The sequence below is a fragment of the Bos taurus genome, chromosome 6, assembly GCF_002263795.3.
Source record: "Bos taurus isolate L1 Dominette 01449 registration number 42190680 breed Hereford chromosome 6, ARS-UCD2.0, whole genome shotgun sequence".
NCBI lineage: Eukaryota > Metazoa > Chordata > Mammalia > Artiodactyla > Bovidae > Bos > Bos taurus.
The window spans coordinates 45,812,453-45,826,784 of NC_037333.1; the positions used below are offsets into that span (position 1 = coordinate 45,812,453).

A 14,332-nucleotide genomic window follows, 5' to 3' on the forward strand; every position below is an offset into this window, starting at 1 on the left:
TTCATGTGTAAGAAAGGTGGAGTGGGGTGAAGAGAAAGGAGGAATCAGGTAACCTGCCAAGGCAATCACAGAAGTACTAAAACCTGATAGTTAGCCGTTGATCTATTCATTTATCTGCATGCTTTTCATAGAAGTAAACTTTAGAAACAGAAACTTTTTACATGTTAATGACTTCCATGGAATTAAAATGATTCAGTAATATTAGCATCAGGAAAAGGGGTGTTATTTGAGGGCATTCCTGTTGGGTCTGTTAACAAATTCCATTTTATGCAGGTGTGTTGTAATTTCCAGCTCTTCTTCTACATAGAGTAGTTGGTCAGAGGAGAACCTGGCATCTACCAAGTGTTCCAGACCTGTCTTTTAGGTTGTTTTAATTCCTTGAGAAGAAAACTGAAGAATCAGTTGGGGCAAAGAAATTTGTGGGATTTGGATAGATCCCAATAAAGCAAGCTAGTGGTAAAGAACCTACCTGCCAATGCAGCAAACGTAAGAGATGTGGTGGGTTCGATCCCAGAGTCAGGAAGATCACCTGGAAAGGGCATGGCAGCCCACTCCAGTATTCTTGCCTGGAGAATCCCATGGACAGGAGCCTGGTGGGCTACAGCCCATAGGGTCGCAGAAAGTCGAACACGACTGAAGCGAAAGTACTCACGCATGCAGGAAAGCAAGGGCTGTTGCTGGCCACTAAGCAGGTACTCTTCCTCATTCCCATGAGGGTCATATTAAAAGTGACAGTGTTACATAGCAGGAGCAGCAGCTGGTTTGCTTTTTAGTCGTGGCAGCAGTTAACACAGTGCACTAGTGGCTTAACATACCAACACTTAAGTCCTTTTTTTGTTTGTTTGTTTTTAAGTCATTGAAATTATGAAACTGTCATTCAGATGGAACCATTATAGTTCTTCGGAAACATTTTGATCTCAAAAGGAAAGGAGAATTATACAGATATACTGGCTGAGGTGTTTTGAGGTGCATCGAAGTGTTCCAGCCCGTGGCTTACCTTAACATGTTCTTGAAGTACCATGGCGTGGATTAAAAGGTATGCTTTAGAAATCTTCCAGTGATCCCCCAAGGTCATGGGTAGAACAAACACTAATTCTATATTTAATTAACATGTATTTAAAATATTTTAATACTTAGATTGCAGATGTGGTTATGGATTTATGGCAAAAGTATTTTTTGTTTATTAAAAAAAACTATATATCCCAAGCTTGTTGGATGAGTCCCCTCTTCCCCCCTTTTGAGATATGGTTATAGGAGACACTGGAGTAGACATTTTTTGCTAAATTTTAATAGTAATCGGTTATAATTTTCTTTCATCAAATAGTTTGGGGATTATTCACATGTTAGTCTGTAATTATCTTTATGGTTTACATCATAGGCTAGTTTCTCTGCAGTGCTGTCATTTCATTGTAGCCTGAACAGGAAATAATTGGATACAGTTCTTCAGTTAGGGTATTAATTTGACCAAACAAAATAATTTTTACGTGGACCATTTATAGTTTGTGCTGTTTTTGTCTTTTACAAAAAATTTTTACTGAGAGGAAAATGAGTGATGCTTCATTAGTAGTGTGATTGTTCTCTCTTCACCACCATGAGTACACAGTTAATCTTCCACGTGCGTGAGGTATGTAGTCCCACTGTTGCTTGTGGTTGCTAATAGTGGTAATTCTAGGCTTCGTGTTACCCTCTTAACCGTCAAAAATCTTTAGGGTTTTTATGTTCATAACATTTTATTTGAGTGATGTAGTCAAAACCATTTCTTAATTATTTGAAACCTTGGAAACCTCCTAATTGTGTACTATGTGCTTGCTACTAAATGTTTTCTTCAAGATGTGGGAGTGAATCCACCCAGGGAGAATGCTGAATTCATTTATGTTACGTTGGGTTCAAAATTCTTTATCTTTTAGGTAATGAAGGAAAATATGTTGGGAAAATAGAGGTTTAAATCATGGATATATAAGTGTAATAGAAATACAGTGGAACAGCCTGTAATTTTTCTCATTTAGGCTACCTTCTGTTGAGAACCTTTTGATGTGTTAGCAGTTAAATTATCAGTGGAATTTAGTTGTTAAATCTAAGACAAAACTACTTTTTATTAAATTCTAGCCTATAGTGACAGTGAATCAAATTTCAAGGTGAAGTCAACTGTCGATTAATTCAGCAGGTGTTTTATGTCCAATATGGTAGTATCTACTCCTTCGAAAAAGATCTTTTCTGACATAATGGGTTGGAGATGGTATTGATACGTTGTCTACAAAATATATTTCTCTGTAATACTTGCCACTTGAGCTTAAAAAAGTCTCCTTTTATATCTCCTTTTAGATGTACTTGGGCATCTGTCTGTTTCTTTTTAACGCCACAGAGGATTCTTGATGCACAGCCAGACCTGGGTACTCCTTTTCTTTTGGAAGAGCTTACACCTTGGTGGTTAAGAGCTTAGATTCTGCAGCCAGCCAACCTGGGTTTCACATCTGGCACTACTTTGTGGTTTTGACAGGTTGTAAGAATGACTTGGAAAAAATATAAATTTATGTATTAAAAATACAATACCATAAGTATATACTTATATAATTTACATATTGCATTATGTGTATATACACACATATACATACCTTAACACACACCACTTGTATAGATAAATTATACATGAATTAGTGTAGGATTGAGCATGCGAGAAGCCAGTGTTAGAGTAACAGTGGTGATGATTATTAAATGCTGTATCAGGAACTCCTTTGTGTGGGGGTGTAATGCTGTCACACTTTTTCTTTTCCTGAATCTTATACCTTCTTGTATGGTCTTCCTGGAGTTAAATAAACAATCACTCTTTGACTACTGTTTTCAGTTCTTTGAGCTTTTTCTCATCAGTGAAAGAAGGTGGCCACTAGAGACTGGTAATTTATTTGTGGTTCTCTTATCCTGCTAGGTTGATTTGTGTGTTCTCTGAAGCTGTGTTTTTCAAATTGCAGGTTTCCACCTATTCATTAGTGGGTCAAGAACTCAATTTAGTGGGTTATGATCAGCATTAAGACATGTAATAGAAAAGAAAATCAGAGCAGTGAATGTAGAAAGGAGTATTTTGAAACAAACTTGTTTCGTTTTTTTAAGCTGAAATAAACAAGATAGGCACATTTATGTGTATGTTGATTGGATCGTTTTAGTTCCACTAAGTGTATGCTTCCCATAGTAATAGATGTCCCTCAGAAGTGGTATTGGTTTTATATTGTTTTGCCTTGCTGAGAAAAAGTGACCAGGATAGGTTCCAGTCTGTGGCTCCTAGCTATATGCAAGTGAAGTTCAGTATAGGAGACTGTCTGAGGAGTAGGAAGAAAAGGGAAACATAGTAGCCACAGCTCTTGAGCGGCATTAACTACGCCTGTTTTATCAAGTAATCTAGTATACCGTCCCTTAGCATGTATTCTGGTGTTAATCAACTCTTAAATCAGTAGTTTTCAAACTGCCAATGGCAGCCCATTTTGTAATCAATTTAATAAGTTGCTGTTCTTCTCGCCTCCCCCCCCAACAAATTAAATGAAATTTGTTGGACAGAAAAGGAAATGTCATGAGTGTATCACGTGACATAGTTGTGTAAAAACTTGTTTCAAGGTACGTATATGTACTGTATTGCAGACCTAAGTTCTAGTAATGATCAACTGGGAAACAGTATGAAACTCTGTCTTATAAATCTGTATTGTCAAACTAATCTCAGTCAGAGAAGACTTCAGATATTTAAAACAGTATTATTAGCTCAGTAGTTTTATCTCTGACAGTCAGATCAGATCAGATCAGTCACTCAGTCATGTCCGACTCTTTGCAACCCCATGAATCGCAGCACGCCAGGCCTCCCTGTCCCTCACCAACTCCCAGAGTTCACTCAGACTCACGTCCATTGAGTCAGTGAAGCCATCCAGCCGTCTCATCCTCTGTCGTCCCCTTCTCCTCCTGCCCCCAATCCCTCCCAGCATCAGAGTCTTTTCCAATGAGTCAACTCTTCGCATGAGGTGGCCAAAGTACTGGAGTTTCAGCTTTAGCTTCATTCCTTCCAAAGAAATCCCAGGGCTGATCTTCAGAATGGACTGGTTGGATCTCCTTGTAGTCCAAGGGACTCTCAAGAGTCTTCTGCAACACCACAGTTCAAAAGCATCAGGTCTTCGGCGCTCAGCCTTCTTCACAGTCCAACTCTCACATCCATACATGACCACTGGAAAAACCATAGCCTTGACTAGATGAACCTTTGTTGGCAAAGTAATGTCTCTGCTTTTGAATATGCTATCTAGGTTGGTCATAACTTTCCTTCCAAGGAGTAAGCGTCTTAATTTCATGGCTGCAGTCACCATCTGCAGTGATTTTGGAGCCCAGAAAAATAAAGTCTGACACTCTTTCCACTGTTTCCCCATCTATTTCCCATAAAGTGATGGGACCGGATGCCATGATCTTTGCTTTCTGAATGTTGAGCTTTAAGCCAACTTTTTCACTCTCCACTTTCACTTTCATCAAGAGGCTTTTGAGTTCCTCTTTACTTTCTGCCATAAGGGTGGTGTCATCTGCATATCTGAGGTTATTGATATTTCTCCCGGCAATCTTGATTCCAGCTTGTGTTTCTTCCAGTCCAGCGTTTCTCATGATGTACTCTGCATATAAGTTAAATAAACCAAGTGACAATATACAGCCTTGACATACTCCTTTTCCTATTTGAACCAGTCTGTTGTTCCATGTTCAGTTCTAACTGTTGCTTCCTGACCTGCATACAGATTTCTCAAGAGGCAGATCAGGTGGTCTGGTATTCCCATCTCTTTCAGAATTTTCCACAGTTTCTTGTGATCCACACAGTCAAAGTCTTTGGCATAGTCAATAAAGCAGAAATAGATGTTTTTCTGGAACTCTTTTGCTTTTTCCATGATCCAGCGGATGTTGGCAATTTGATCTCTGGTTCCTCTGCCTTTTCTAAAACCAGCCTGAACATCAGGAAGTTGACGGTTCACATATTGCTGAATCCTGGCTTGGAGAATTTTGAGCATTACTTTCCTAGCGTGTGAGATGAGTGCAATTGTGCGGTAGTTTGAGCATTCTTTGGCATTGCCTTTCTTTGGGATTGGAATGAAAACTGACCTTTTCCAGTCCTGTGGCAGTAGGGAACAGTTATTTAACTATGAAACTTCATATTTGTTTTTTATAGTATTATTTGTGTGTGTGTGTGTGTGTGTGTGTGTGTGTGTGTGTGTGTGTTTTCTTGTTGCTTGCTTGCCCGGCTAAATATTTAAAGGCTCATAGTGTGGGAGAAGGCAATGGCACCCCACTGCAGTACTCTTGCCTGGAAAATCCCATGGATGGAGGAGCCTGGTAGGCTGCAGTCCATGGGGTCTCTAAGAGTCGGACACGACTGAGCGACTTCCCTTTCACTTTTCACTTTCATGCATTGGAGAAGGAAATGGCAACCCACTCCAGTGTTCTTGCCTGGAGAATCCCAGGGACAGCGAAGCCTGGTGGGCTGCCATCTCTGGGGTCGCACAGAGTCGGACACGACTGAAGCAACTTAGCAGCAGCAACAGCAGTGTCAGTGATAGTGAAGTCTCTCAGTCGTGTCTGACTCTTTGCGACCCTGTGGACTGTAGACAGCCAGGCTTCTCTGTCCATGGGTTTTTTCCCAGGCAAGAATACTGGAGTGGGTTGCCATTTCCTTCTCCAAAAGGCTCATAGATAAGAAATTTATAATATTTCTTAGTTGTGGAGGAGTTACTCTTTGAATTGATGAAAATGACCCATGCAATTAAAAAATTACAGAAAAACTGATGATACATGCTAAAATTTACCTACTTCATTCTCCTATTCCTTAGATCTTAGAATCTTTTCATATACCTTCTTTGCTTCAGAAGGTATATATAAAAATTTAACACTGAAAAAAATGTTACCATAAATAAAATATATCACAAGTATTTAAGGTAGTTAAATGTTAGAGCTTCTGTTTTTGTGAGGATTTGATAATTTTTAAATTTTTATTTTTCTTGGATTAGTGCCTCTACTATTCCAGTATCTGCATAATAGCACATATTTTCTTTATAGACTTATTAAAGATGATCACAGAGTTTCTGGTGAGTATTTTTTAAAAAATAAAGCCTCAGAGTAGGATAGTGTCAGGATATGCATGTTTTAAGATTGTATTTGAAATACAGTTTCCTCCTCCCTAGAAAACAATAAGAGAATGAAGACTTCTGGTAAATTGTTTCATAACAATGGAATTTGTACATTAGTTTTCTCCACTTGGGAGTTGAAAAACAGAGAAAATCTTTGCCAAAATAATAGGTCAAAAGATAATAAGCACAATTTATTTTTCTCTGCAAGTTGTTAGAAATTGAGTCAAAACCATACATAGTAGCTGCTCTGAATTGGGTGAAATATACTCCACTTCAGTTGCTCAGTCATGTCTGACTTTTTATGACCCCAGGGACTGTAGCATGCCAGACTTCCCTGTCCATCACCAACTCCTGGAGCTTGCTCAAACTCATGTCCATTGAGTTGGTGATGCCATCCAACCATCTCATCCTCTGTCATGCCCTTCTCCAGCCTTCAGTCTTTTTAAGCATCAGGGTCTTTTCAGATGAGTCAGTTCTTTGCATCAGGTGGCCAAAGTATTGGAGTTTCAGCTTCAACATCAGTCCTTCCAAAGAATATTCAGGACTGACCTCCTTTAGGATGGACTGTTGGGATCTCCTTGCAGTCCAAGGGACTCTCGATAGTCTTCTCCAACATCACAGTTCAAAAGCATCAATTCTTCATCGCTCAGCTTTCTTTAAGGTCCAACTCTCACATCCATACATGACTACTGGAAAAACCATAGCTTCGAATAGATGGACCTTTGTTGGCAAGGTAATGTTTCTGGTTTTTAATATGCTGTCTAGGTTGGTCATAGCTTTTCTTCCAAGGAACAAGTGTCTTTTAATTTCATGGCTGCAGTCAGCATCTGCAGTGATTTTGGAGCCCAAGAAAATAAAGTCTCTCACTGTTGACATTGTTTCCCCATCTATTTCGCTGAAGTGATGAGACCGGATGTCATGATCTTAGTTTTCTGAATGTTCAGTTTTAAGCCAACTTTTTCACTCTCCACTTTCACTTTCATCAAGAGGCTCTTTAGTTCCTCTTCATTTTCTGCCATAAGGGTGGTGTCATCTGCATATCTGAAGTTATTGATATTTCTCCTGGCAATCTTGGTTCCAGCTTGTGCTTCTTCCAGCCCAGCGTTTCTCGTGATGTACTCTGCATATAAGTTAAATAAGCAGGGTGACAATATACAGCCTTGACATACTCCTTTCCCAATTTGAAACCTGTTGTTTCATGTACAGTTCTATCCTTTCTTTCCATGTACAGTTGAATCCTTTCTATTATTGTTTCCCCAAGCACCCCACCCCACCCCCAAACCCCCACCCAACCTTGTCTTTTCTCAGACTTCCTACTTATATCAGTGGCGTTACTTGGCTTTTCATCATTACCTTAGTCATGTTTACTTCCATCATCATCACTTTTGGCCTCATGCTGCTTATCCTGTTGGGTGCAGGGTTTCATGCAAGGGGATACCCTTGTGGCATTTGTTTCTTTATAACCGTGTCCCTTTTACTTTGTTTATCATAACGCATGTGAGCAACTTATCTTTTTCTTTCAAAGCTTTTCCTCCTAAACTGTAGTTTAGAAATAAACTCAACTACCTTCTAGTTATAGTTGTCCTAGAACTGAGATCACTGACTAGAGGCAGCACCCCAACCACACATCTAGAATTAGAAGAAAACATATCATAAATTACTGTGTTAATTATTAGATACGGCTCCATTATACTTTTGGTTACTAAAACAGATCAGTCAAAAATACCCCCTAAGAATCAAGATTAAGGTGCTTTTGAAAGTATTTTAAAAGTCATTTTAGATTTAACAAAGTTTAAAAAAAATAAATCTTTTAAGTGATAGTATTTTTAGAATTAGGAACTTTCTGAAACTAATTTTTAATTTATTACTTAAAAAGAATACTATTTTGCATTTCTGTGGGATCTGGGATATCTGTTAAGAATATTAGAACCCATCTCAAATATGACCTACTTGAAAATGGGCATATGCTTTGAAACTGTCATAAAAATCAGGGAATCTCTTTCTTTTGAAAAATACAATGAAATCAGTTGATGTTACACTATTGAACTGTTAGTGTATGTAGGTGAGTGATAAGCAGGGAAATGTGCATGGGTTTTCTTGGAAATGCCAGACTTGTCACTTCAATGAGGAGTACAGCTTTCATAATGGAGACTATATCAGCCATGTAGCCAGTTTCCTACACCTCAGAGTGAATGAGCTCTGTGAGGCTCTAGTAGCTGATGAAGAGGAACTGCAAATAAATTCATGGCAGCTGCAGTTGACCTCCACAAATCTCCAGGTGTTGCTCTAACAATTACCGAGTCAACATAAAATCTTGAAAGATCATAACTGAAAATGTGCTAGTGGTCAGGAAGGACGACTGCCTCCTTTCCCCCTCTGCCCCTTAATTATTTGTTATAAGGAATCCTGGGGATTCCTAGGGTGGGAGATAGGACAAAACATTTTCAAAGCATTTACTTTGATTGAGTGCTTTTGTGTTTTATCATAGCAATGAGTGAATGAAAGTGATCAAAACTGTATGTTGAAGTGCTGGTGATAGCAGCTAGATTAAATGTGCATGAAATTGAACTTATTAAAATTCCTTTATATTTGAAATTCCTGTGGAAAAGTACTCTGAGTCAGAAACTCTAGTCTCGGGGCAAGGATAAGGGAGAGGCAAGTAACAGAAGTATATAAAACTTGGAACAGGCAGAATCCATTGAAAACATTCACTTTTGAAATAAAAGCCCCTGCGTCCTCTGCCGGGAGCCAATTTCTAATCCTTCCCCTTTCCAATCCTCCACATTACACAAATTTTTATTTTGTTGATTCCTATATCCTCAGCCCCAGGACAGTGACTAGTCATAGCAGGTACTCAGTAAATACTTGTTGAATGAATGAACTTTTTGAGAACACTAGATTTTGAGATAACGTATCTGTCCTGCAACAGCAGAATAGGCCATTCTCTTATTTACCAAACTCTTAATTCATAAATAGAATGAGTGGATATATACAGAAGTGCATCTTATTTTGAAATGATCTTAATTTGAACAGTTCTGTCATCAGTTACCTTTTGTGAGTTGAGGTTTGTAAGTCTAAAGGCCTAGAAAAGCTGAGTGCATAATAGCTAACACTTAGCAGGTATTGTACTTACAAAATGCCCCTTTAAAGTGTTTTATGGGTATTAGCTCAATCTTCACATGACTTTCCAGGTTGTCATTTAACTTTCCTATTTTACAGATATAGAGACTGAAGCTCTAGAATAACTGTGAAAGGATTGTGGTGTTTTTATTGTTGTTAGAAAGTCCTGAACTTTGGGGTAGAAAAACTTGAAAATTGTTTATACAACAAGTCAACATATTTTTCTCACAATAATAGATATCCAAGTGTGAGATTTTTTTCTTTTTTGTAGGGAAAGAATGTGATCTATGTTCGTATCCCACAGAAGAAAAGCTCTGTGTTTGAATGAAAACATTTCCGTATTTGGTGTTGACCGGATTTGGTTTGTTAGGAGGTGGACGATTGCCCTTTTATGGCCATCAGACACTCCATGGCTCTCTTTTATGTTTCTTCAACTTGGTGACTCTGTCACTTCCTCAAGCAGTCTTTCTCTCTCCTATCTTTTTTTTTTTTTTTTTTACTGCTCTTTTATATTGCAGTGTTTTCTCTTCTTTCTTCCTTTCTACCCCTTAGCCCCCCCCCTCTCGTTTACATGCAGTCTGAACGAACAAGAATATTAGCTCTATATTCTTACTGTTTAGAATAATATGTGACTGTGTTTTGAGTCAGAGAACCTGGCAAACCAAGTGAGAAATAAGGATGTTATGAAAATAGCATAAAATGTAGGTGCTAGTAAATTGTCCAAAAGTGAAGAGGGCTGACCCAAGGCAAAGTAGTATTCTTCTTTCAGAAGAAAGTTGTTGAGTATAATGGCCAGACGAGTAGGATTAATTTCTTGAGGAATACTAGAACCAAACCAAGGCATTTTTGGATAATCAGGGAAAAAGTCAACAATTAGAATGATCCCCCTTTTGCTTTGATTTTTATCCCAGAATTCAAACTTTTACTTAACTTCAATCTTAAACTATCCTTCATACCCAAGAGTTACTAACATTTTAAAAGCCCAGGAAGTTAATTTGTTAACAGCATCATTATTATTGGCTTATACATAATGGGTCTTATATTAGCACTTGATTATTGTTATTGTAGTAAAAAATTGCCTGGATGAAATTACTGAAAATTTACACCTGGTGTATATAAGTTTTCCTAACAGTTAGTTTTAGATTCCACATAACTACATGAAAGAACATAAACTTCTAAGGAGTTCTTTTCAGCTGTATTGTTTATAGCCCCATTTAGATCTTGATACCAGTTCTTAATAGAATCTGTCAACAATGTGGATTATCACTTTTTTTTGAAGTGTCAGTATGCCTCATTAAACTACACTGCTATTGAAGAGCAAGAAACAGCAGTTACCTATACCATGGTATCTTGGCAGGGCATTCTCTATGGGAAAAGTAGACAGTTTCATTAGAGTGAGGAAATTAATCATCATTTTAGTTTTTTGGACTTGGTAAAATAGTTAATTCCTTTTTCTCCTCATTATAAAACTTGTGAAGTTAGTATCAGCTCATTTGGTAGACAACTTATATAAAATTCTCCTCCACTGTAGAAACTAACTTGTTGGACATTTCAGATCATTTTGTTCATAATCATTGGTTAATTCAAAATAGTTGGTCATCATCAAACAACCCAGTCAACAAATGTGCAATAGACATTTCTTCAAAGAAGACATACAGATGGCTAAGAGACACATGGAAAGGTACTTAATTATTAGATATCTAGTTATTAAATATCATGTACTTCAACAGTACATAAACCAAGAAATTCCAGATGTTCAATCTGGATTTAGACAAGGCGGAAGAACCAGAGATCAAATTACCAACATCTGTTGGATCCTAGAAAAAAGCAAGAGAATTCCAGAAGAACATCTACTTCTGCTTCTGCTTCATTGACTATTCTAAAGCCTTTGACTGTGTGGATCACAACAAACTGGAAAATTCTTAAAGAGATGGGAATGCCAGACCACCTTAACTGCCTCCTGAGAAATCTGTATGCAAGTCAAAAAGTAACAGAACCAAGCATGGAACAACAGACTGGTTCCAAATTGGGAAAGAAGTTCGACAGGGCTGTATTTTGTCACCGTGCTTATTTAGCTTATATGCAGAGTACATCATGTGAAATGCCAGACTGGATGAAGCACAAGCTGGAATCAAGATTGATGGGAGAAATATCAATAACCTCAGATATGCAGATGATACCACCCTTATGGCAGAAAATGAAGAACTAAAGAGCGTCTTGATGAAAGTGAAAGAGGAGAGTGAAAAAGCTGGCTTAAAATTAAATATTCAAAAAACTAAGATCATGGCATCCAGCCCCATCACTTCATGGCAAATAGAAGAGGAAACAATGGAAACAGTGAGAGACTTTATTTTCTTGGGCTCCAAATCACTGCAGATGGTGACTGCAGCCATGAAATTAAAAGATGTTTGCTCCTTGGAAGAAAAGCTATGAAAAAACCTAAACAGCATGTTAAAAAGCAGAGACATAACTGACAAAGTCCATCTATTCAAAGCTATGGTTTTTCCAGTAGTCATGTATGGATGTGAGAGTTGGACCTTAAAGAAAGCTGAGTGCTGAAGAATTGATGCTTTTGAACTGTGATGTTGGAGAAGACTCTTGAGAGTCCCTTAGACTGCAAGGAGATCCAACCAGTCCATTCTAAAGGAGATCAGTCTTGGGTGTTCTTTGGAAGGAATGATGCTAAAGCTGAAACTCCAGTTTGAGCCACCTCGTGCAAAGAGTTGACTTATTGGAAAAGACTCTGATGCTGGGAGGGATTAGGGGCAGGAGGAGAAGGGGACGACAAAGGATGAGATGGCTGGATGGCATCACTGACTCAATGGATGTAAGTTTGAGCAAGCTCCAGGAGTTGGTGATGGACAGGAAAGTCTGGTGTGCTGCAGTCCCTGGGGTTGCAAGGAATTGGACACGACTGAGCAACTCAACTGAACTGAATTATTAGAAAAATGTAAATTAAAACTACAGTGAGACATCAACCCACAACAGTCAGAATGGTGATCATCAAAAAGTCTACAAACTGTAAATCCTGGAGAAGGTTTGGAGAGAAGGGAACCCTTTTACACTGTAAGTGGAAATGTAAATTGCGATAGCCACTGTGGAGAAGAGTATGGAGGTTGCTTTAAAAACTAAAAATAGAGCTGCCATGTGATCCTGCGATGACTTGTCAGGTGCCACTGGTGGTAAAGTGCCAATGTAGGAGATGAAGGAGACTCAGGTTTGATCCCTGGGTCAGGAAGATCTCCTGGAGGAGGGCTTGGCAATAACCCACTCTAGTATCTTGCCTGGAGAATCCTATGCACAAAGAGTTCGACATGACAGAAGCAACTTAGCACAGCACGGCACATGATCCTGCCGTGGCATATATTCATATTCCGAGAAGAACATAGTCTGCAAGGATACATGCACCCCAGTGTTGATTATAACACTGTTTACTGCTGCTGCTAAGTCGCTTCAGTCGTGTCCAACTCTGTGCAACCCCATAGACAGCAGCCTACCAGGCTCCCCTGTCCTTGGGATTCTCCAGGCAAGAACACTGGAGTGGGTTGCCATTTCCTTCTCCAATGCATGAAAGTGAAAGTGAAGTTGCTCAGTCGTGTCAGACTCTAGCAACCCACACTGTTTACAATAGCCAAGACCTGGAAGCAGCCTAAGTGTCCATCGACATAGGAATGGATAAAGATTTTGTACACATATACCATGAAATATTGGGCTTCCTTTGTGGCTCAATTGGTAAAGAATCTGACTGCAGTGCGGGAGACCTGGGTTTGATCCCTGGGTTGGAAGATCTCCTGGAGGAGGGCATGGCAACACACGAGACTACTCCAATATTCTTGCCTAAAGAATCCCCGTGGACAGAGGAGCCTGGCAGGCTACACTCCATGGGGTCGCAAAGTCAGATACGACTGAGCGATTAAGCACACCATGAAACACTGCTTATCCATTGTAAAGAATGGAATAATACCGTTTGCAGCAAAGGGGATGGATGTAGTGATTGTCATACTGAGTGAAGTAAGTCAGACAGAAATGTCCTGTGGAATCTAAAAATAAATGATACAAATGAACTTATTTACAGAACAGAAACAAGACTATGAAAATGAACTTATGATTACCAGGGTAGAAGGGTTGTGGGGAGGGATAAGTAGGGAGTTTGGGATTGACATGTACACACTGCTGTATTTAAAAGGATAACCAGTAAGGACCTACTGTCTAGCACAGCGAACTCTGTTCTGTATTGTGTAACAACCTAAGTGGGGAAAGAATTTGAAAAAGAATAGATATATGTATATGTGTAACTTAACCACTTTGCTGTATACCTGAAACTAACACAACATTGTTAATCAACTATACTCCAATATAAAATAAAAAGTTAAAAAAATGTATAATGACTATAAAGACATTAGTTTTCCTTAATTTTATATATATATATATTTTAAAACAATAGTTGGTGTAATTAATATTATAGTTTAAGAGCTAGAGTTTCATGACAGTTTTTTGTTCATCTTTTTTAACAGATGACTTACTATTTAATATTATTCATTCGTTTAATGAGCATATGCTGTGTACATACAGACTTGCATTTGAAAACGATGTTAATATTGTATGCAGTTGAGTCAATTTTATATGAATAATACATGCATAGTGTTGTCCATATTTCTCTAATGTACACTTCTGCCATTAAAAAAATTGTCCAGCATAAAAGTTATGGCCTAAAAATTCCCTTGTGCATCTCTAGTTTATTATGGAAACAGATGGACATTTTCTTCGTTACTGGGATACTTAAAGAAAGACTGTCGATTTGACTAATCCCTAGGGCTGTTAACACAATCAGATTTTCATGGCTGATTTAACGGTGGCATTGTTCCTGTTCTCTAGTTGGATTACTGCAGCATTTCATCCTTGAGAATCAATGGTTTTGGTTTGCTAAGAAATACTTTACAGGTTAAGAAGTGATTTTTCTGGAACATTTAAATAAATTTTCATATGATAGGTGGTTTATTTAATGTAAAAGCAAATAGGAATTAGTTTATCAGTGAATTGGGACAAACATAATTATTTGGGGAGTTGAAGAAAATGAGTGGTTT

At 38.3% G+C, this 14,332-nt stretch overlaps 1 protein-coding gene across 7 annotated transcripts in view; it reads left to right on the plus strand.

Annotated features, from left to right (window-relative positions):
* The window catches only part of RBPJ (recombination signal binding protein for immunoglobulin kappa J region), a 242,058-nt gene that overhangs the window by 166,535 nt on the left and 61,191 nt on the right, over positions 1-14,332 (plus strand). For 2 of the 7 annotated variants that reach the window (XM_005207811.5, XM_059887667.1), the window contains exon 2: positions 854-1,036. The exons of the other annotated variants lie outside the window; for them this stretch is intronic. In XM_005207811.5, coding sequence (XP_005207868.1) covers positions 1,020-1,036 — 17 coding nt within the window. In that variant the 5' untranslated portion in view covers positions 854-1,019. The remainder of the gene's footprint in view (positions 1-853; positions 1,037-14,332) is intronic. 7 annotated transcript variants of the gene reach the window in all.